At 44.8% G+C, this 24,296-nt stretch overlaps 1 protein-coding gene across 4 annotated transcripts in view; it reads left to right on the plus strand.

Moving 5' to 3' along the window:
• Positions 1 to 24,296, plus strand: part of RANBP9 (RAN binding protein 9) — a 315,855-nt gene that overhangs the window by 163,148 nt on the left and 128,411 nt on the right. For all 4 annotated transcript variants that reach the window (XM_078687988.1, XM_078687990.1, XM_078687989.1 and 1 more), the window contains one exon: positions 23,927 to 23,949. In XM_078687988.1, the coding sequence (XP_078544114.1) occupies positions 23,927 to 23,949 (23 nt within the window). The remainder of the gene's footprint in view (positions 1 to 23,926; positions 23,950 to 24,296) is intronic.

The following is a 24,296-nucleotide window of genomic DNA, read 5'->3' on the forward strand; positions in this document are numbered from 1 at the left end:
TTGCTGAGAATAATCCTGGGCTATTCTTGAACCACTGTGGGAGGCGACAGAAATATTTCTCAAGCCCATTATTGAAAAAGCGGTCAAATACCTGCTTTCAGGTGCAATGTTTTGACAAAAGAATCCATTAGAGATGTCTAATGTTGTTTTGTATTTTTTGCGCACGATGTTGTTCATTAGTGCTGCACTGTGAATTTTGTACTGCAAATGTCTTGCAACATGAGTTAAGGTGTCTGTAGTCCAAAACTAGGCGATATGAATCGTCTGGCTTGGAGACAGGAAACAAAGGATTGTTCGTTTGTGAGGTGCATGTTTCAATCACCCCCTGGTATTCAAGTTGATCTAAGATCTCCCTGACCTGTTTTTTAGCTTCTTGCTTAATTGAGTACTGCCTTTGTGCAGTTGGTTGACATTTTAATTGAATTTTGTGAGGAGGAGAGTCCTCATCCCATCCTACATGATTTTTATATAATGCAGGAGCTTGGGCTACTGCCCACTTTCTTGCAAGTGTATATTTTTTGTGAATTGGAATGTGATTTGAGAAGGTAGGCATAATCATTTCTTCGCCATGAAGGCACTCCCTGACAAACTTTGGTGGCCAGTCCTTTTCAGCTAAAAGGATGTCATAGCCTTTGGAAAGGTTATCCCAAAATAGACCCCTTACTTTCCTAGTCTTATCTCCCTCTATACGTAATGTTATCCCGTATATTTTATGAGGTTTGCTAACTCTGCTGTCTGCAGTTTCCACTTGAATGTATTCATTCGTGTCCACTGTCTCCAGATGATTCATCAGGATCTTGCGAGCTATGGTCACTTCTGCTGCGCTGTCTAGCACTGTCTGGGCCCACTCTCCGTTTTTCAGCTGTGTCCTCAGTATCCTCGGCATGTTTGATTATTTTAATGCTGGCTACCTTCTTTCTTGGAAATTGTCATTTTTTTACTTTGATGAGCAGGTTCTTTGTCTTTGGACTTGACGTGCTCTTCCCTTTGTTCTGACCGTCCTCTTCTTTACGATTTCTGCGAGGAAGTCTGAAAAGATCGAGAGGGACGTGTATCAATATCTTGATATCTCAGGTTTCTTTAGATTATCCCTATTTCTAAGGTTGTATCTTTTCTCAGAGGGCTCCCTCTGGGTAGACTTGTGTCCTTTGTCCGGAGATCTTTCTCTCCGCCGAGGAGACCTTCCTCTGGACTGGAATCTTTTTTCTTACGGAGTGGATTGTTTATTTCCATCCCAGCTCTTTTTTGGAGTGTTTAGATTATTTTTAATGAATATTTTTTCAGGATTTTCAGTTAGTTGGGGTTTTACTGGTTTCCCACCCAAACTATCTCTTCCTAGTACTTCATAGGATTTTTCTATGATTCTGGCAAGTTCAAAAGGTTGTTCTGTTATATCTGTCTCCTTCAATTTCTGGAGGAATGTTCTATCCTCCGTTGCCAATTGAACCAACTCTCTATATGCCTTTGTTAATTCTTTTATTTTAACTAAGAGTTCTTCACTTGACATTTTTTCAATGTCGGGATGTGGTGTGTAGCTGGCTAGAACCGGCCACGTTGCTCCTGGTCTACCTGGTGGACCGAGCCTGGTGATGTGATCATTATGTTTTAGGGCGCCTTTAAACCAGAGCAGGTGCTCTTGGTATTTTAATGGGATTTCCACATCCTCGAAAGGAGTGTATTCATCCGGAGGTTCCTCTATTTTGTAATAGTGGAATTCGTGTGTGACACAGCGTTTGCTGCTGGAAAGTTTATCCATGAATAGAATACCTCTGTCTGCCGATATTCATGTGCCTCAATTACGAATATGACTGTACCACCTCTCGATGTTAGTCCATTTTCTATAAGTTTGAGAGTTATAGTTTTTCTTATGTTGACCGGAATGAGTATTGCATTCGGGTCATTCTGTAGGAGACTTGTGTCATCCTCTAGGAGTTGAGCTGCTATTCTAGCTGCCTCCCTCTCTTCTTCATTTTCTGACATTTTTACTGACAGAAAGGTTTTTGTTGCAGATCAAGTTTCAAGGAAACCAAGATTAGGTGCACAATATTTTTGGAACACTGTATCCTTCAACGTTGACTAAACCAAAAACTATACATAGAAATCTCTTCCTACTAAGTTCCGGCGGATTTTAACCTTTTACCCACTCCAGACGTCTTTTGGAGTATTTACGGGAAAAAGGGTCTGTGTGAAAAAGCACGACTGAGTTACTCTAACGTCTTGCGTTAGATTTATCGCCTTACCAAACGTTGGGCGCCATGTAGTGTAGTTCCTATATTCCCAATAGGCTCTGCGCATTGGAATAATATATTCAGCAGTGTAGACGTAGGACTGAGATTATCTAGGTCTCTACTGACTATATTAGACTTACGGTTTGCCAGCTAGCTCAGAGGTCACTAGAAACTTTCTCGAATAAACGAGGAGGAGTTTAACCTCCCTGGATAGACAAGAAGGGATTAGCTTCTGACAACCATAAAACATGACAACTTTGCTCTCCCTGAATAAGAATGTATCTCTAGAGTCGTGTGAAAATAATAGACCGCTATTTCACTCAGTCAAATGTGCGTACTTCGTTTCACCAGAATGTAGAGAAAAGAGACGGGCGTTTTCAATAAAAGGTATTATTTATTGAGCAGTCTTCTTCCTCATACAAGAGAAATAAATTGCCACGATTGTAAAACTCATGGTAAAGTAAAGTGCGTACAGTAAAAGGAGGATTATAAAATAATACTGTAAAAGCATTGATATGGTTTCTTAGCCATATGGTACTTTAAAATAGATAAAATATATACATACATATATACATTGACTAATCGTACTCAACTGGTGCTTCTAAATACGCCTACCCCGGTGTACCTGACCTAAGCCTAATACGTGGGAAGGAGTAAGTAAGTAGCAGTTTAAGTTAAGTTTGTTTTGCCAAGAATCTGACTCAAGAATTCTCTGTAAGGGTTTAGTCAGTTCCGTACCTGGGTAATAGAAAGCAGTAGGTCTTGTATCTCTTTCTCAGGACTCGATATCCTAGTAACCCGCGAAGGTATCTGGAAACACCGGAGCTGGATTTCTCGGCAGGAGAAAAGACAGCGTCTCTCTCAGTGCGTCAAAAAGGAGGGGCAGCGTCCGTGGGCTCTCGCATCAGCTGGGCTCTCGGGCAAGTAGATAGCTGCTCTGCTCCAGAATCACCACCGTGTGTTTGCTTAAGGCAACGTTGGTATATGTATACCTGAAAGGTGCCTGGGTTTGACGTAAGGTTGGACAAAAGACGTCAATAAAGAGGTCACTAAGAACTGTCCGTTCTTAGAGTGCTTTACAGGAGTTCTAGGACGAAATCAAAACAAAAGCAAGGGGATTTCCCAGGTTGCTGGAGGCTTGGTTTAGTTTAGAGAACTCGGTGTGCTTACTAGGGGGCCGGAGAAGTAGCATTGCTTAATGTGACAGCATGTGCTACGACTGAATTATGGATATGATTATTATGCCATTGTATGGACATTATTGATTATAACCGGACAAGGGCATAAAATAGGAATATCGATTCAGGTTCCTAGATAAAACACTACACAACGATGTCTCTGAAGAGGCCCTGGAGGTAGCCTGCCACATCCGACCCCTCTTCCCGCAGCAGAACCCCTCTGACGCGGATGTTGTTGTGTCTAGATCTATTCTCCAGGTCCTCCGCGTGCGCTTGAAGGTCCACTTGTTGGTCCTTTAGCGGATGATTTCTTGTTGCAGGGGCTCAATTTCCTCGCTTTTGGAGTGCTCGCCATCCTCAATAGCTGCAAACCTCTCCCCCAGTTCATCCACATCTCAGCGGATTTCTCTAACTTCACCTGCCACCTCCTGCTTTAGTGTCTGGAAATCCTTGCGGAGTGTATTAACAGCGTTTCCAGAAACTCCCCGGTGATGGGCGTGTCTTTAGATGACCTGTCCGGATGGGACTGAGAAGCCTGTTGGGACGGGCCCCCTTTGTCCACTGTTGTTGGGGATTTGGTGAGCAATTCCTTGAGAGTTCTCTCCCCTTTCTTCCTCATGCCAGCCATTTTATTGTCCCACCGAGGCCCTAATGAGCGGCTAATACACTTTGGCGCAAGAGTCTCTTGTCTGATTGTCTCACTTCAGGAGCGCCATCCGACAGTTTCTGTTGTACTTTCGTGCAGCTGGGCACTCGCTGAGCCTTCGTCCAAGCCCCGACCTGCGCACGGTCAGTGCCGTCCTTCCGTTAACCAGCACCGCTCTCCCTCTGACCGCAGAGCTCGTTGACCTGATCCTGCTGATGCCTTAACTTTGTACGCAGGTGAGCCCCTGTCCCTGCGCACTAAGTAAGCAGGGGGCGCACGCCCTGCGCTGTACGGGTGCCAAGCGTGGGAAGCGGCCATAGGTGTAGGGTTTGCTGTTGGGCCTGTTATCAACTCCCTGAGGATGGAGGCATCCGCCTCTAGAACTCCTGGTGCCTGTGAAAGAGGCCAGCTGACTGATCCTTCTGGTGCCCCTGCGCTGTCCGCTGATTAGCCCCTGTCTCTGCACACGGTGTGAGTGGGGGCACACTCCCACTTCTGTGTGGGTGCCTTGCGTGGAAAGTGGGTAAGAGTATGGGGTTTGCTGGTGGGCCTTCTAATGACCCCTGAGTTTGGGCCCCTACCTCCTGAGGCTCTTGGCGCTTGTAAAAGAGACTCTGCGCCCGGAATGATGTGGGCTCGCTTGGGGCGCCGGACCCGGGCCGACAATCACGCAGGGGCCTCTGTCTTGGATCTTCGCTCCCGCGCTATCCCTCCGCCGGCGCTGTGTTGCTCTCCAGGCCGCTACCCGCCGTCCCGCGGCCTCTTTGAGCTCTCGCCCACTTCCGCTGCCGATGCGGTTCCTGCACTTGCCCCCCCCCCAGGCAGTGACCACTATCAGCTCATCACCTCTGTGCCTGGGGGCGCTCACCAGGGCCGGGCACCGGTGTGTCTCTCGTCAGACCCAGTAGAGGTGGCAGCCGGATTCGTTCTTGCCGCCCCAGCCTCGATTTTCGCACCTTCCGCAGCGGGGCACTTTGCCAGCCCCAGCCACCGGGCCTCGTTCTGCCCACTTCCTCTCGCTTTGACGCTGCTGCTGCTCTCAATCAGAACACCTGGGCTGAAGATTGACATACAGCGGGGAGCGTCCACTGCCCTAGGAGCCTCCCGCTGGGCCCAGTCGTATCCTCCTCAGTGCCTGTGCCGCCCGGCTGCCATTTCGCGGCTGCGTGGCGCAGACCGCTGTGGTGATCCTACTGGTGCCTCTCGCTGCCCCAAACTGCACACCAGTGTGGCTCCCCGTGTCATCGCGGCTCCCATCTCTCCGCAGCTCCCCGCCAAGTACCACGCACAACCGGGGAAATTATGCTGAAAAAACGGCCATGGTGTGGGACTCGGAGCGGGGAGCCTCAAGGTTTTGCTTTCTCCTAGGTCGCCATCTCGGCCACACCCCGGACCTGCCTATTTTAAACACAGATTTGTGTGGTACGGTCCCGAAAGGCAGCTTCGATCTTCATCCTCTTTTAATCTTGTAATTCCAAGGGCCAAAACTGTTTCTTGGGTGGCTAGAAGATTTGTGACCGGCACAACCAGACTTTGGAACTCTTTGCCACTGGCACTGAAGAAGAAATCTAACCTTCTTTCCTTTCACAAACTTCTAAAAACTTGGCTGTTTAAAAAGTAAGGTCTCCTAAATCCTGCAGTCCGTATTTTCTATAGTTTTGTCTTCTTTTGTTTCGGTCAATCCGAGCATTTGCTCCCTGACACCTTAAGGTATTCGTGCGCGTTATAAATAAAAAAATCATTTTATTTTCATTTAATATTCGTTCAGAGAAAGCGATGTCCCCTCAGGAAAAGAGAAATAAAGTCAAAGGTTTTAATACACATATCTTCATGATATTTAACATTCTGTACAAATAAAATGTTAGCGTTAGGAGCAGTCCTAGAAATAGACAGTTTTTCAGCAGTGCTTATCAGATTCTTAATAAACCCCTAAAAAGTCAGAAACCCATTCCAAAGGTGGAAGAAAAATCACAGGAGATTTTGGCCTTTTGAAGCCTGCCACTGAATTTGCAAAAATCCAGCAGTCTTTGTTTTCTAAGTAAGATTTGTGTCATTAAACCCTGACCACAAAATTATTTTGTCACGGTATCGGGTTAGATTTAGCTTAGTTCTCCCATAAGCTTCATGCTGAAATGGCAGCACTCCTCGAGAAAAAAGATAATTTGACAAATCTCTCAAGAGAATCTGAATTCCATTGAGGACAAAGGACAACAGAGAGCTTGAGAATGTTGAGATAGAACTGGAATCGCCTACAATACCTGAACCTCCTAGAGGAAGAGCTGAAACTCTTCCCTGAGAAGCAAGAACAATATGACAAAGGGCAATCCGCAGAAGATTGGCAGTATCTCCATACAGAGGAGGGTTTGAACTTGTACCCTCAAGGCTTTCTCTCGAGGTGACATCGCCCCCTACAAAAGGCTAATAAAAGAAAAACGGACAGATATGTGGTGCAGCTGAAATAAGAACTAGCATAGTCCAGTTTCTTACTGGAAACCCTTCTCCCTTTACAAAGAAAGAAAGCAATACCAGCCCACGCTGCCCAGAATCCTAGACCAAGGGATGAAGGCCTTTTGAGCAACAATTTCTTCCAAAGCACTGACTCTGAGTGGAGAAGAAATACAAACATCCTTCCAAAGACCCAGTTTAACTAGGAACAATATTTTGGTGTATTACCTAGTAGTGTGCACATCCGGCAAAGGGCAAATGCCCTGGCTTCTACTGGCCCACCACCGAACAAAAAAAGCAAGAGGATAGAGATGGTGGGGTGTAAAATGGAAAGAGCAGTCCCAACATTGACAGACACATCCAAATCCCCTACCTATGGATGCCAGCATTATAAGGAGATCAAAAAGTTCATGGAACACTTGCCAAAAATTACAAAAAGAGGTATTAAACTGTGATTTAGAAGGGAAAGACCATAACCAGTACTGGCTCAGTCATCAGCAGACGCAACCGACACTGCAAACAGGCAGATGTGCACAGGTACCATTCTGAGGAGACTAGGCTGGTTGAGTTTTGGGTTCAAGTAGGGAGTACAGCTTTCAGTCCTCGGCATGCTTTTTACCGGAGAGACTTTATTTGGAGCAACAGTGGATGAGTCCCTTCAGCACTTAAGAAGGACAGCGATACAGCAAAAGCATTGGAAGCGTTGCAATTTCAAAAGAGGAGCCACTTCTATCATAAGGAATACAGGAAGAGGTTGTTTCCAATCAGTACACTGCAGGCCACGTTGACACTGCAGTTCAATCTAGCCCACACACACATACTGCTTCGGGGCAACATACCAGTATGCCATGGCAGCCTTTTGGTGGTAAAAGGAGAGGAAGAGGACAAACCTCAGCTTCTAAATAGCTCTCAAGTAAATGCCCCCAATACAGAACACCAGCGGCAGCAGAATTTGCAGTTCCCTCCAAGAGTGGAGGAACATCACCTCCGGCAGATTGGGTCTCAGCATCATATAACAGGATTGTCACGTAGAACTCATAGACAAACCACCAAATATAAAGCAGAAGAGGGGAGAAATAACAGGGATGGCACTAATTCGCGTGAAGCAGGAGTTCAGGGGCAACTTAAAAAACAAACAATTGAAAAAGTAACCACAGAAGGTACACAGTCTGGGAGTATGCTTTCTAATTCCAAAGCAGTATCCAACACTGAGGCCTATCCTACACATCCGGTTCCTAACCAAGTTCATCAAGAGTCAGAAATTGAAGATGGCTACACGTTAAGGCGTCATTCCACTCCTAAAAACGGGTCTGCTTAGCAGTTATAGACCTGAAGGATGCCTACCTACACGAATTAATGAGTTGTATGTGATTTCATAGGAAAATGATTTCACGAAATACCACTACTGCAAAACCATTTCATCTAAACTGTTTAATGGAAATTTGAGGCCTGAATGATATTTACAATTTCATAGAAACAAATTCATATAATGTCTTACTCAAAAATGTTTTTTTCATCCTTAGTTTTTTTTCCAAAGGTGTAAACACCATGGTTGCAGGTCTTACTTTCAGAAAACAATTTTTGGAGGCACACTATTTAGGATCTATATCTTCTACATTGTCTATGAATTCCTTGGGATGTTTTTAATGGGCTTACACCAGACCCCTCAAATAATCCAATCTGTTTGACCCCCTCACAGCTTCATCTCTGGCCTCTGAAAACCCATCACGGTGCCTAAATTACACCCATCTCTGACCCATAAACCGAACGAATCCTGGATTTTTAAAAACCCCTACCGCACAAAAACCCTAACCCCTAAGCTCCACCCATCCCTGAACCCCAAAATCCCTTTCTGTTCCCTAAACTCTTCCATCTTTGAATCCTAAAAGCCCTTGCTACCCGTAAACTCTTCCCCTTCTTGCACCCTAAAAACCCTTTCTACACCGAAACTCTTAACATCCTTGAACCCTTAAAACCCCTCACATCGCTAAACCACCTCCCCCCCCCCCCAATCCCTGAATGTTATAAAAACCCTTAAAGCCTCCCATCCTTACTTCTTTTTCAGTTTTTGTGTTTGGTTAGGTTCACATACATCAGTCCCAGTGTAGAGCAGGCAAGAAGTATCTCAGTTTTGTGGTAGACCATTTTGATTATCAGTTTGAAGTGCTTCCTTTTGGGAATAAGTCTGTTCCTCATGTTATAACATTTTTGCAGTTGTAGCAGCTCACTTGGGGAGACGGGGACTAAATGTGTACCTCTAGATGGTCTGCTGTCTTGTAAAGGCGAGCTCACTGACTCAATGCGAAAAGAACATCCATATGCTACACAGACTGAAGTTCTTAGCGACCTTTAAAAAACCCTCCCTACCCCAGAGAGGGAAGAGGTCTTTCCGGGAGCAAAACTAGATTGAAGGAAGGCCAAGGTGTTTCCAATAGAGAACCATTTTTTTCACATTAGCACAGCTGGCTCTCCTATAGCAGAGAGAGCAGTCTCTGACAGCGAGGACTGTGTTGAAACTAATGGGTTTGATGGTGTCTTGTATACTTCAAATTCCTTATTCCAAAATCATCATGAGACTAATGCAGGAATGGCTCCAGAGTCAATTGTCTGGTGAGCTGGGAGCATGTAGTGGTTGTAATGGGAAAAATTCAAGAGGTATTGGAATGGTGGATCACAGAAAATAACAACATAGGCAAGCCGTTCCAACATCCAAACCCCTACATGACCATTACTAAGGATGCTTACCACGACGGCATGGGGAGCACATATAGGGAAGTTAGGCATTAAAAATCTGAGGCGGTGTGGCCTGCCAAGATAGCCGAGCCCCTTTCCCTGCATCACCTGTGATGACTGACTGAAGGAACACTCCTGCTGCGCCCGGTGTGGTTTTTGAGTGCTGATGGCGGCGGATCCAATTGCAGCTGCCACAACTTTGAGGACGGCTAGCCTGGCCCCTGAGTGGTGAGCCGGGGCCTGATTTCGTCACCGGACCCGAAAGCTCATACAAGGCACCCACTTTGCACTTGCGGGACATTTTCCCACATGGTGACGAAACACATGTTAGCTCGTTAAGAATCTAATACAACGCTCAAGAGGAAAAAGAATAAAGAAAAGAGGAACGCTTCAAAATTGATTTATTGTCAACTGTGTACTGAAGAACTCCACAAGTGTGTTTTGGGTGTGTGCTTTGGACTGTGTTTGTGCTGCTTTGTTGGACTAGGCCACACTTTAGGGAGATAGGAGGCTCTTTTTACCGTGCAGCACCGCTGACCATACCAGCTAGGGAGCATATTAATGTGGATTTTCCCAAGGCGTCATAATCCCTATTTAAGTCAGAATGAGCAAAGGAGTCTGACGGCCTTGCCCTCCCAGATTTCACTCTCTGTACTACAAGGCTGCACAAGTACGTGTTTTCCCCAAATGGTCCCTCCGTGAATCAAATAAACTCTGGCTCCACATCAACAGTGAGAAGTGTGGTTTTGTGTTTTCTCTGGAAGTCTAAAACGAACCTGCCCCCCAGCGTTCATCTTGGCACAACAACCAGAACACGGTTAAAAATATGGAACAAGGTGATTAAACACCAAGGTGGACTACATTTCCCTCACCTTACACACCACTACACTACAATTGAGCATTCACTTCAGCTCTCACGCCTAGTCCATTTTTTTAAATTCTAGTCCCAGGGTGGACCTTGTCCTTTTGCCTCCCTTGACTCTTTCACCACCTCTGGCACTCACCCTATGGCTACACTGGCTATCCTAGCTTCTGGCCTGCGTACACGGCTCCACAATCAAACATTCAAACACACTAGACCCCACTGGATTTTGTTATTTTACTGGTTATTGCTTTATTTATTTTTTTGCAATGTATGTATGGTCAAATACAAATTTAGGCTCAACACAGATATCCTCACTGTGTTACAAACTGTGTTTCCTCAAGAATATGTTGATTGCAATGTGGGGTTGAGACCATTGTTGACTTTTGTTGGATGTATTACCATCTACCTGAGAATTATTAAAAACTATTTTGACAAAAAAACAATCAATGGAGATCCCTAGAAGCAGTCAAACAGATCAATGTGTTTGAACTAAAGACAGTGCTAAAGACTTTTTAACATGCACATCAAAGGAAAAGCATTACATATTCAGGCTCACAATGCCACAACCATCTTTTGCCTCAACAAACGAGGAAGGAACAAGGTCTCACATGCTATCCAAAGTTAGTGCAAGACATATGGAATTAGGCAATATAGAGGGTACATCCCTAATACCCATCCACCTGCCAGACATTCATCCAATTTAAGCAGGGATGCCGGTACCTCACTCTGGTTAAAACAGGGAATGTTGGAAAGGCTTTTCTAAGAGCGAGGCAAACCAGAACTAGACCAAAGCTACACATCCAGATATCCTTGCCACCATTTTCAAGAGAATGCCTTATCAATAGACTGTTCAAGGACATTTTTGTATGCCTTTTCCCTAAACCCAGTTCTACAGTCAGTCTTAAGCAAATGTAGGCTGACCACAATGACCTACTGATAATACAGGGTGGGCAACTATGCCACCTAGAACCAGGCACTCTGAGCTTAGTAGTATGGCTCTGGAGGACTTAGAATTCGAACATCTACGACTTCCACAAAGATGCATGGAGATACTAGTGGAAGTCAGAAGACCAACAACATTCAAGTGTTGCATTGCCAAGTGGGACAGATTTGTCCTTTGGTGCAAGAGGGAACAGCTAACTGATCGTTTACCACAAGAGACTACAGTTTTTTTTTTAACACAAACTTTACTGCATTTTCATATACAATGGAGCACTACCAAACGAGAGACTACAGTTATTGGGTACTTAACGTTCTAGATGTAGGACTTTTGAACATATCACTAAAAGTATGTGTCTTCCGTTTTTGCATACACAAGAACTACAGAGCAAAGCTTCTTTCAGACACCAATTGTCAGAAGATTTTTAGAAGGTGCAAAAAGGCTACCACCACTAAAGATCAGCACCCACACACAAGTGGAATCTAAAGCAAGTGTTGGCACAGTTAACTGAATCACCATTTGTGCACATGTATAAAGCAGGACTAAAATAGTTATCCCTTAAATCAGACTTTTTAGTTGCTGTCACTTCACTGCAGCTTATCCATAAATGACTTCTGTATGGCTGACATATGGGCATCGGTCCACACATTCAAGCAAATAAGGAAGCAAAAGTGGGACAAAGGGTACTAAAACGTCTGTTCCCAACCTACCAGGAAGAGGTGAGCACCAGAGCGGGATTACTGCAAAAACATCAGTGCACAGCACATGAACGCAAAAAAGATTGACACTGCAAAACAGAATGATTGCTTACCTGTGAGAGTAGTTTAAAAAAATGTTTTTAAAAGATGGAATTAACATGCAAGGGCAAACAGCGAGACCGAAGACTAATTTGAGCCCTATGTGGCCGACTCCCGGAGCGGCGCTGGGCACCTTGGTGGGGGCCCGACTGGGCCACCGGACTGCTGAGGACCGGGACACTGGTCTGCCCTGACCTTCAATCCGCATTATACTCACAGGTGAGAAAGGGCACAGTGAAACGCGACCCTGCACCGGTGAACCTCCCCTTCTGAGACTTTACTGAGGCTACTGGGGGTAAGGGTGCGAGCGGGTTCCTGGGCCTCAACGCGGCCGGGAGAGAATTTGCTGAGGTGGCCTGGCCGGCACCCTGACGCGTGAGCCATGCAAACTAGCTGGGGACCGAGGTGATCTGCCAGCGATCCCCGTGCAGAGCAAGTGATGGATGGGATTGATTGCAGACTCCGATGCGGCAAGCTTACCACCATACTGCAGGCCAAAGGGTAGCGTCTACAATCTCAACCCGGGCTGCAGTGTGCTGGGTGGGTGGCACGGATAACCATCAAGCCATACGACCAACCCCCTACCCCCACCCGGAATTGCACAGCGAGTGCTTTGGCTACTGGTGCAGCGATCTGATCCCTATAACCCCACAGGGTGAGAAAGCTGACAACATGAAGGGGCAACCATGGGGCGCACCAAGGCCAAAGGGGGCAGCCCTGCGGCCCTCGTGCGGCCATGCTCCATGCACTTCGAATGACTCGCCTGTCCAAACGCTGAGCGACCACATCACCTCAGTATCACCTCCCAAAGACAAGTTGAATATTATCCTACAGGAAATTAGAAATTCTAGGGTGGTCATTGAACTGCGGCTAGGAGCGATCACCACAGATATCAGCCTTCTAAAAGACGACCACCTGAAGCTAGCGGCCGTGTTAAAAAAAAAATATATATATATATATATATATGGTCTCCACTATGTCCCTGGGCTTTGAAGACCATAACACACAACTAGCACAAGTACAAAGGCAGGTACACCAACTTCAGGAGCGGGCCGAAAGCGCAGAAGGGAGGGCCTGCAGGAATAATGTGTGTATTGTTGGGATACTAGGGGGGATCTGAAGGCCCACACGTCACACAATTTGTGGAAGATTGGCTCTGTAGGGAGTTGGCCCCCACCAGCTTGTCAGAGATATTTACGGTTGAAAGAGCACATTGGGTTTCCACATGCATACCCTTCCCGGGAGGTAGGCCCATAGTGGCCTGGATAGTCCATTATAAAAACCGTGACACCCTCATGCAAGTGGCTCATGATAAAGTGCCCATTGTTAGGGGCAACTTGAGAATATTCCTCTTCCCAGACTATAAAGTCGCTGTACAATGGAAACGTGCATCTTTACAGAAAGTGAAAAGACATTTGCGTACAGCTGTCCTCACATATGCACTTTAATTCCTAGCCAAACGTAGTCCTTCACGATCACAGTATCCATTTATTTGAAATTCCCGACAGAGCTTGGGAATGGCAGGAGAAATACTTCAGACACTGGCCTGATAGACCTGCCCCACCATAGGCGCGGTGTGTACTTCGACAGCAGCGGCGAGGGGCTGGAGACCCCAATGGGGCAGGAAGAACGCCTTCCCCACAACTAGCAGCGATTCAGTAGGCGTCTACCCTGAGTACCAGTAAGCCAACCATCAGTTGCTGCTCATCACAGGGCAGTGCATTGGACTCAGCCTCGAATTTTAGCATGACCCTGTTCCCAAAGATCACCACTCGGCCAATGACTTACTGGGGTGACGGTCATCAGTATTGTCCGAGGACACATGTCTTCATTTTGAGACCAAACGTACCCGCGCTACTATTCCTTATTATGACAATGGCCCATTTAAAGTTATTAATCATTATATCTACCCTTCACCGGACTCAACTGGATTGCTTCATTGTTGTACTTTACTGCTTTACTGTTATATGACATTATGTATACGTGTTTAACTTTATTTTAATTGATTTATAAAGAACCTTACTTAATGTAAAGCGCTCTGTTACCCGCAAGGGTCTTGTTCGCGCTCTATAAAACTGTCAAAATAAATAAATAGATGGTATGCACCCACAAGATGGATACGAGACACAGGCGAACCCACTTAAACCCACCATAAAGGGTGCGCCCCACACTAAAAAATAAATCTGTGTTAATGTATGCTTCCTTATAATGTCCCCATGGTTGCAGCCTGAACCCTCTGATTTGATGCACACTAAGCTGGAGTCCTGGGGTCCGAATAGCTCACAATAACTAACATGTATGCACCGCGCAAAAGCGGTCCTCCTTGCGGGGATGTTACCACATGCCACAATAGCGATGGCACTTGGTTAATAGTGTTTCAAATGTTTTTGTTTGTTATAAGGTTTGGTCCAGCAACAGAATATTGCTGGACCGAGTATTGCGGAAATGTTCTTCTTTTAGCCTGTGCCACATTATGTACTTGTGCAGGATATCAATATGGTGTTGGGTCCTGTATTTACAGCTGTATGTTTCTTATGCTATAAATATCGGCAGTGGCTAGAGATTACAACATAATCACATGGAATGTGCAGGGTATGGGATCTGTACACAAGAGATATAGAATACTGGCCCAACTACTTCGACTACATGCCCAGATCACGTTCTTACAGGAAACCCACCAAGTTGCTTCCGAAGTTTAGAAATTGCGTAGAAGATGGAGAGGTCAACTCTTCCATACCTCCTATTCTGCATTCTCAAGAGGAGCTGCAATCTGGCTTCAGGCCGGGGCCCGGGTGCGCTTGCCTCCCCCATCAAGCTGAATGAGATTCGGGGTACCATTAAGGAGCTGGCCTGCAATAAAACGTAGTGTTCTGACTGAATGCTGGTGGAATTCTACTCCATACATGCGGCAAAATTGACCCCACAGATCAAGAAACAATATAATACTTCCTGTGATGAGGGCTCACCACCCCTCTCAACTAGGGAAGCACTGGTGACTTCTCTGGTAAATCACCCACCGAGTTAACATTGCCGTTATTGTTACTAAAAACAGAATATAAAATACTCAACAAAGTTCTGACCCGCCGGGCTTCTCTGATTACTTCCACAACTGGTACAAAAGGAGCAGTACGGTTTTGTGCCATTACGCAACACCTCTTTAGACATAAGTAGATTGTTCAGAATAGTTGACGCAGCCAGACACCAGTTCCTGTATGAAGATTGCATTTCCTTGGATGTTCACCAGGCTTTTGAAACCCTAGGATGTGATTTTATGTTGCAGCATTGGCTCGTTATGGGATACCCCTGACTATATCTGATGGGTGAAACTGCTGTACACAGGACCTACGGCCAGAGCCCGGACAAGACCCGTTATCTCGGATTCCCACCAGGTATGCCGCGACACACGTCAGGCTGCCTCCTCTCCCTATTCCTATTCCTATTTATACTGGCAATTGAACCAATAGCACAGCGGATCCACCAGGAGGCTGCACTACATGATACACTCCATTACATTGTACGCAGATGATATGATTCTATACCTACAGGATCTCCGGGAGGGGCAAAAAGAAATGGGCCAACTACTATCAAAATTCGGATCGTTGTCCGGGCTCGAACAAATCTTTTTATTTGATTGAGTCACGAAATAGTGTGATTCCTCCTCTTGCTGGTAATGCGCATAGTCATCAATTCGATTGTTAAATTGTTTTCTTCCACCATCTCGTTCGGACATATGCTCTTTTGCTCTGGTTCGACACAGTCCTGCAGCACTTTTCTCGGGTCATACCTGCTTTCTGTCATTATTATCTATCATGGTCTACTCTCGCTCTCTTCGGTTTGACAACTTCAATTTAGTCGGGGCAACTCATAGACTGTGGTCCCACGTGGGCATTTGCCCTTCACAAAGTTATTCCCATCCTTGGCCGTTTCCCCTACACCATCTCCACTCGAAGATGGAACCAACACTCTTTTGTTTCTGTCCTCTTTGTCACACTAAGTATCCTCGCACAGATCTCCACCAGGCATGTAATCTACGCCTCTCCCCTAAACACGGTACAAAAGGGGGTGGTGATGGACGGAGCATCTGAACCAATCAAACACTCACACCCAGTCAAAAGATCTGGGTTTAATCCATCACCGTTCTTAAGCCCACTCTGCCACCCCAGTTCAGACATGGCTATATGCAAATCAGTCTGACCCTGTGCCTCATGGGAACAGTCCAGCCCGAACTGCCAAGCCATGCCTTCCCTGGACCGGAAACAAGCTTCCGATGACCGGTTTCTGGCATTACAGCCTTCTTCAGCCCGGCTTGCTTGAATCCAGTGGCAAAGTGAGCAAGGGACTCACGTCTGAGCATACCCTGCCACACTTACGGCGGCCAAAGCGGTACAAAAGGGGGTGGTGATGGACAGAGCAACTGAACCCATCAAACACTCGCACCCAATCAAAAGATCTGGGTTTAATCCATCACTGTTCTTTAGCCCACTCTGCCACCCCAGTTCAGACATGGCTATATGCAAATCAGTCTGACCCTGTGCCTCATGGGAACAGTCCAGCCCGAACTGCCAAGCCATGCCTTCCCTGGACGGGAAACAAGCTTCCGAGGACCGGTTTCTGGCATTGCAGCCTTCTTCAGCCCGGCTTGCTTGAATCCAGTGGCAAAGTGAGCAAGGGACTCACGTCTGAGCATACCCTGCCACACTTACGGCGGCCAAAGCGGTACAAAAGGGGGTGGTGATGGACCGAGCATCTGAACCAATCAAACACTCACACCCAGTCAAAAGATCTGGGTTTAATCCATCACCGTTCTCCCCGAAACACGACAAGGCTAGCTGCGAGGCCTGCTGCTTCTTCAGGTGTAGGAGTTCTCAAAGGCGCACAGACGATACACCAGACCTTGTCAGCCCCGAAGACATCCAAAAAGAACATTGTTCACTCATCGGCTGCGGACGAAGGCTTCTTCTCCCCAGACGCCATCTCTGGCTCCGAGATTGAGACGCAATGCCTACCTCCTGCTCACCCAGCGGTGAGTTTTGTGCCCCCATTACCTCAACATTGACCCTAGCACACCACCACAAAGGGTCGACCTCACATTCAAGACCGATCTAAACATTTTGCCAGGTCACCCATGCCTGTGGGCCATGGTCAACACCAACCATCATCTTTGGACATGCCCAGCTGTACTTCAGCTCCGAAGAAACCACTGACGCTACCTGGTTCAAAGCAGACCACTCCACTTCAGAGTCGAGTTGAGCTTCAGAACTGAAACATTTGCCATCAAAACACTGCCACTGTTGGTACCGAAACCTACCCCATCGTAGCCAAGATCTTCAAAGCCGAAAATATCTGCTTCGGAGCCGAGAACGTAGGTGTCCAGCAAAACTGTCCGTGAATCTGGGTCCGTGGAACCCCTGCTTCAAAGACTGCAGGAAGAAATAGACAATCAGGAGAAATGCATATTATGATCCATCCACATACAGGCTGGATGATTACTCGATCTCCACAAACTGGTGCTCAACCCTACAAAAGGCAGCTTTCTTTTGAATAGGGTTTTGCCTTTCAAACTCCACCCAAACAGAGAAAAAAGACAGACAAGGCCATAAGTCTTCTACACATTAGCCCAGGACCTATACCCGTTGCACACCATTCACCCTCACCACCTGCTTCACCTGTTGCCCCTGCACCATATTCAGCAGAAGGGTCAACTCATTCTTTCATAAGGGGAAGAAGCAAATAGGGACACTTTTGAAATCCCACCAGAAGTTGACCCATGGGATACTTATGACACTTACCCACAGCTGATACAAATACTGGTACGTAGACTGCAAAACCATCCCCCCAGATGACACTATTACATATCACAACTTGACTGGTATTGCTGCTACCTTCCATAAGGCGTGCCTACACAATAAGCCCCTAGAGGAAGACTTCCTTTTTGAGACCCACCCTAGACAGCATTTCGCACAACACCTACCAAAGCTGTCAGGGTGTGAGCTTCCGTCATACACCTGACATATTCAAAGACACTTTTAGAGTTAGAGTGATAACACTAAGGGTAGACAAAAAAATATAAAGTGTCCCCTGATGACCAGCTATACATATGAGGTTAACTTCTGCCAGACTCTCTGCCACACTCTCGCAAAAGAGCTAACAACTGGCAAAGCCCCTCCACCAGATAAGGAGAGCAAAAAATAGGTTCCGCTGTAAAAAGGGTAGGCGCACAATTTGCGTAGTACAAATTCCATTGCCCTTTTCTTTGGGTATGATAGAGCCCATCAGGACAAAATGGAGGAACGCCTCCGATACCTCCCAGAAGAACACAAAAAATGAGCCTATCACATAGCCTCCGAGGGAAAATTAATTTCCACTAAACGTTGTGCCATTGAAGCTGCGGATACTGCAGCTTGGGGAATAAACTCTGGTGTTTTACTATGCAGATCTGCTTGGCTTCAGGATTCAAACCAGAGGTACGGCAAAATCTGTCGGTACACCCATTTGATGGGGAACAGTTGTTTGGCCCTCAAGCAGATACATTTTTTTAGAAAAAAATCAAAAAAGACACTGAAATAGTCAAAGCCACGGGAGCGCTGCAGACACCCTCTCATTGTGGTCCTTTTGCCACTCATCATACCATGGAGGGTCCAAAACTGCCTCTTTTGAGACCTCCACCTCATACTAGCGACCACAAACCCAAACCACCTCGCCTAGATGATACTACCAAGGCTCATACAGGGGCAACAACTTCAAAGGCAGAGGCTTGGACTGATTTATCTAACCATCCGCCACAACCACCAAACCCTGACTTACCACCGATTACACAACACCTGTTTAGGGTAGTCTACAAGGGTTGTTGGATATTATCTAACATGGTTATTATCTGGAACCCACTTCCACATCCCAACCACAGACTTTCCCCACAACATCAAAACTTGCTCAAGGAAGAAGTACAGCACTCCTCAGGAGCAACAGAAACTGTTCCTCTCTACCAACAGGGTACTGGGATCTATTCACTATGCTTCCTTAGTCCCAAGAAGGATGGGTCCCTAAGACCAATATTGGATCTCAGGCCCCTAAACGAGTACATTCTCTCAGAGCTCTTTCACATGGTTGGTCCTCAATATGTTATCCCGGTATTACAAAAAGGCGACTTCATGAGCGCACTCGACCTCAAGGATGCCTGCTTTCATATTCTCATTCACCCAGCTCATCGCTGCATCTGAGGTATTAACAAGATTAATGGGCCCTCCATTTGAGCCCCTCCACTCCTGCCCCCTCAATTCAAATTTTTATCCTGGAAGGTAACATTCCTGGTCACTATCACTTTGCTTAGATGCGTCCGTGAGCTTTTAGCACTACATTTAGAAGAAAAGCTTCTTCTAAATACATAGGGACACGGTTGCACTTCACACCAACCCCAGATTTCTTCCAAAGGTGGTATCACAATTCCACCTTGATTCATTTATTGAACTTCCTGTCTTTTTTCCACAACCTGACTCCGTTGCAGAAAGGGCTTTGTACATGTTAGACATAAAACGAGCTCTCATGTACTACATTGACAGTGCTAAATCATTTAGGAAGACAGCGACTATTTGTTGCTTTCTGAAAACCTCACAAAGAAAGGCCATTTCACAAGCAGGCATTACACGATGGATTGTTAAATGCATCCAAATATGACTAATGGATATCATCCTCTCATTAAAACAAGCAGCAATCGGTCTTCCTAATGTGGGCACATTCATATCAGTCACAGAATTAACCATTTTCGTGACCAACTTGTAAATTAATTTACAAGCCATGCTCAATATGTGTGCCCCCAATCTGTGCACAAGCTCCCCCGGTCTGCCCAACCGACCCTGCCCTCGCATCCTTCCTAAAACCCCTGCCACAACCTTGATTAATGACTTTTGCAGTCTCCACTACCATTGCATTATAGTAGTCAGGCGACATTTGTTATTTCCGAGTTGGTGAACAGTACTTTGTCACTTTGGTTTTTGGTCTGTGGTTCTCGGGCAACTGGCTTCCTCATGTAGGTCCGAGGCCTCGACCTTATGCTGCAGGTCGCCAGCTTTTGAAGAATGTCATAGTTACAGTTAGTTTCTACCATGGAATAATGCTTACATCAGCATTTACCACTTTTGTATGTTCTGAAATATGGGGTTCTTTGGAGGCTAGATTTCTTTTGGTTCCATTATTTCTGAAGTATTTAGGCCTGTTCATTAGAAAGCAGTGAATAATGAGTAAAAAAGGTCGCAACTTAGAAGGCTTTTGCGAAGCAGAAAACACCTTAGCAAAATCAAAGGAATAATCAATCAAAGTGCCACCACCACCCAGCCTGAAACCTTCTGGTGTTTGAATTAGATTATTGGAAATCATCCAACAGGATCCATTGAATTAATTAAGTTATGGTCTCCCTTTCATCAATGCGATGGAAGCGGCTATATCTGGAAGACTTGCAGGGGAGAGTATTCCCTGAGCCCCATTCCAGGGCCTCAGCTGGGGCACTACGAACTACTCCGACGTTAGTGGGTGACCGCCAGTGGATCCCCTCCTTATATTCAGATTAGACCACTGGATGGTTTTCTATTGCACACTTACCACACATTATTTTGAGCACTTCCTTGAGAAGAAGCACCACTTTTATAGGTCGTGAAGAATGCCGTGACACCTCGCATCATAGGCAGAAACATGTTGACCTACGTTGATGGTAACCTTATACCTAGCTGACCTTGCTTGTTTTAATCCTGACCCAGGGTTGCTTGAATAAAGGGGTTTTGCATACCCTGTAGCCAGTTTTAATTATCACATTTTCCATATATGTTCTACTTCCCTCATCATTCATTGCTCCTTAGAAAGGTATTTATTACCTCTGAAAACATCCCTGTGCTCCTCCCTCTAGTGAGTTGGTTGTAGACCCCACCCTGACTAGGCATCACAGTGCGAGGAGGTTCCCGATGTTGAAGCATGCCACCTTCGGTGAGTGAGGAAAATCGTCCTCTAAATTGAATATTCTGCTTTAGCCAGATACATTCATCGATACTCTTTCTTCTCTTTCAAGTCCCAGATGATTGGTTGTGTTCTAAAAAAGTCATTCCCATACACCTTGTTCATGCCTGCTCTGACTCCTCCTTATCCTTCTCTGTTTTGTCATAAAACTATTATTTGCATGTGACATTGCATAAAATGGAAGCTATGCTTTTAAGAAGGTTCTGAATGGACATTTATTGACATAGCTTTTTTGCCATTTGTTTACCTTCTGACCCATTACAAAAGGATTGTGTGTGTGTATGTGTCATGCGTATCATGCTTAGTTCTTGTTATCATGTAATAATGCATTTAATGTGATGGTTGACAAATTTTTCTTTTCTTCTATGTTCGTTTTTTTATTTTTTTTAAACCAACCCCCATAAAATATGAATATTCTCAATCTGTTTAACAAGTGCTTTTGAGCATTATATTACACGATTGCATTCTTTAATAAAGAGAAAATGAAAGCTTTTTTAATGCTTTAGACACTCTAAACCAAATCTCTATCCAAGCAAGTTGGGGCCCAGATTTCTTAACGCAACTCTTCACAAGAATTCATAAACAAGACGTTACTCATCACTGTCCTAGAAAATACATCAACATAAATTCAAAGTCAGATTTCTTGTAGAGTCAAAATCAAAAATTAACTAGAAGCCTTCATTTTACTAAAGGCACGTTCTTGGTTTGGCCTAGTCTCTTGCCTGGCAATCTCTCTCTTTCCCAAACTCCTAGAAGGAAGGATGTTTTATGCTCTGGCCATCTCCTCTTTCTAAAAATGATGCATCTGAATAGAGATTTCTCTTTCTCCTTCTCAAACTGTATAATTTGGCTGAAATATTGGTTGAATATTTTTGATTAGGAGAGAGGTAAATGTCAACCAACATCCCCAGTTATCTTCATCCCACCTTTTCATGGTGATTAATTTAAAAAAATACTTGAACAGATGCTTAGATCACTGTTTAGCAGGAAACATTGTTATTTTTCTCTAGACAGGATTCGTAGAACTGTTTGTCTAGATTAAACCATTTTTCATTTACCTGCGTCTATAGCATTGATTTATTTGGCAGTGGGTGATATTTTTCAATATCTGGTATAGCTTAGGCTGCTGATTTAATACATCTAGTTTTAAGCTGTCACGGTTTCTCCTAATACAAAACAATTATGGGGAACACTTGCTCAAGCGAGTCATATTATGACCGCTTTAAAATATATGCAATAATAATGAGGCCCAGAGTGGTACTGATGGTAAAGAAATGTTTGTTTGCGGCACAATTTACTTTGAAAAAGGTTGGAAAATCAAGAGCTTGTCTGAACTTCAAGTTCTGCTATTCTTGTTTCATGTGTTTTAAGGATTTGTTGCAGCTTTTTTTCCAATTTCCACTTAGCAAATCTGAGAATTTCTTCAAGTCTTTTGATCGAGAGACTTCAGCTTTTTTTACTGAGAGGGCTCCAAAAGCAGAGCTATTCTGCCCATTGCGCCACCTACCTAATCAATCTCACAAAGGTGGGAGAAGAAATGGAGGAATGATGTATTGGATTTGAAATCAGGTTTTCGGATGTGAATGATGCTAAGTCGCACAGTTGTTTCCTCATCTGCTATATGACGTGCAATGACATTCAATTTTGGAGTTTTTGTAGAGGTGGAGGATGCTCTGAGGCAATCACTTGTTTCCTCATTTGCTTCAGGACGTAACATTTTGGAGTTTTAGTCTTGGCCAAAAATGCTATCTAAAAATAAGACAACAGAGTTAAGCTAATTATTAGGTCGAGCCTGGGTAGCGCATGCGGTGCTCTGCGAGGCATGCTGTATTCAGGTATGGACTTGCAGCTCTTCCCCCTCTCCACCCATATTTTTAATTTGCTTGTGTCATTGCCCTTTGTAAACTGTGGCTTTTCATTGGTCAATAGGCTTAGTAGTCCCTCCTTAGTACCGCCTTGTCTCATTTTGTAATCTCCCATGAGGACACACCCTGTTACATGTGTTGTTACTTTTAGGCTTTAATTACAGCCTCCGAGCACTATTTGCTTAAATGATTTTCTGCTATTGCAGGCAGGAAATGCTCTCCCGCAACGCTTAAATTTTTTTTTCTCCATAGCACGGCACGCCATGCTCATACAGTGGCGGCTGTGCCTTTGGTTTATTTGCAACACCGAATGCGGCCGCATGTATTTTTTTTTTTTTTACTTATTACAAAAAAAAATTTTAAACTGCCCAAGCTGCACTTTTATTTTAATGGCGGTCACAAACATTCCTTAGATGAGCCGCGTCTAAGGAAAGGGGCGTGGCCGCCATTAAAGTGAAACCGCAACATACAAAAAAGAAACATTTGTTTGACAACTTGACAAAGGCTTTTGTTTTGTAAAATCACCTCCTACCGCTTTTTCACTTTAATGCCGGCCGCACCCCTTTCTTTAGACGCGGCTCATCTAAGGCAAGGTGCGCGTCTGACATTAAATGTAAAGCGCCGCCGCATGGGCGCTTTTGCAACCAATCATTTGCAATGCAATAGGTCTCGCATTTACAAGACTTTCGTAAATGCAAGACCTATTGCATTGCAAATGCTTGTTTTTAGAAAGGAAGAAGTGTATCTCCTTTGTAGAAAACGCAGTTGTACATCAGATTTCTAAAACCGTAAACATCGTGTCCTTGTCTGGTGGGCGTTTGTGTGGCATAAACATATAGTTAGATGAGCTAGAAGGAACTAATAACTTAAGATAAAGTACTAGACCAATCCAACAAATAAACGTAGAAACTGTTTTAAATGATAACATTGATTCGTGCTTAACTCACAGCTGCAGCCAGCAGCAAAGAAACTATGATTGGCATGCTGAGAAAAACAGTCCACGCGGATATTTATTTGCATGTCCTCATTGGGATTTACTTTCTACTTTTCAATGTTATTTGCACTTCCTGCTGTGTCCTTTGTAAATAAAGATGTTGGAATGCTAAAGCTCGTAGTCTTTATATAAATCCAATTAGGGTACAGAAGTCCGTGAAGGCTGCTTACTGTAATGTTTCTCTACTTAGTGAAAAACGGATCTGCACATTAACACTTTTTTCCCTTCATTGCAGGAATCGCTTTCACTGACCTACCGGTAAGAACTGTTTATTTTTTCTAAATTGTGAACTGTGTTTTTAATGGTTATGTCTTCACACCGTTCAAGCTTTCCCCTTCCGTTCTGATGAATGCTGGTTTGTGGCAAACAAATGCGTTGATCTAGAGTGGTATTAAGCACATTATTGCCATATTTGATGTGTGACCGATGTCCAACCATGTATTACATAAGGTGGTGTTTGATGGTGCCCGAAGCAGATGATTTCAGCTGAGAAGACCCATATATTTTGCCTTCATGTGAAGCTTTCTGTTACAAGTGATTGTTAAGAGAAATAGGGTCATTCAGTTTAACCGAAAGTTAGCTGTTTGCTTTGTCCTTAGATTTTC

This window comes from Lissotriton helveticus, chromosome 4_1, assembly GCF_964261635.1.
Source record: "Lissotriton helveticus chromosome 4_1, aLisHel1.1, whole genome shotgun sequence".
In the NCBI taxonomy this organism is placed as follows: Eukaryota; Metazoa; Chordata; class Amphibia; order Caudata; family Salamandridae; genus Lissotriton; species Lissotriton helveticus.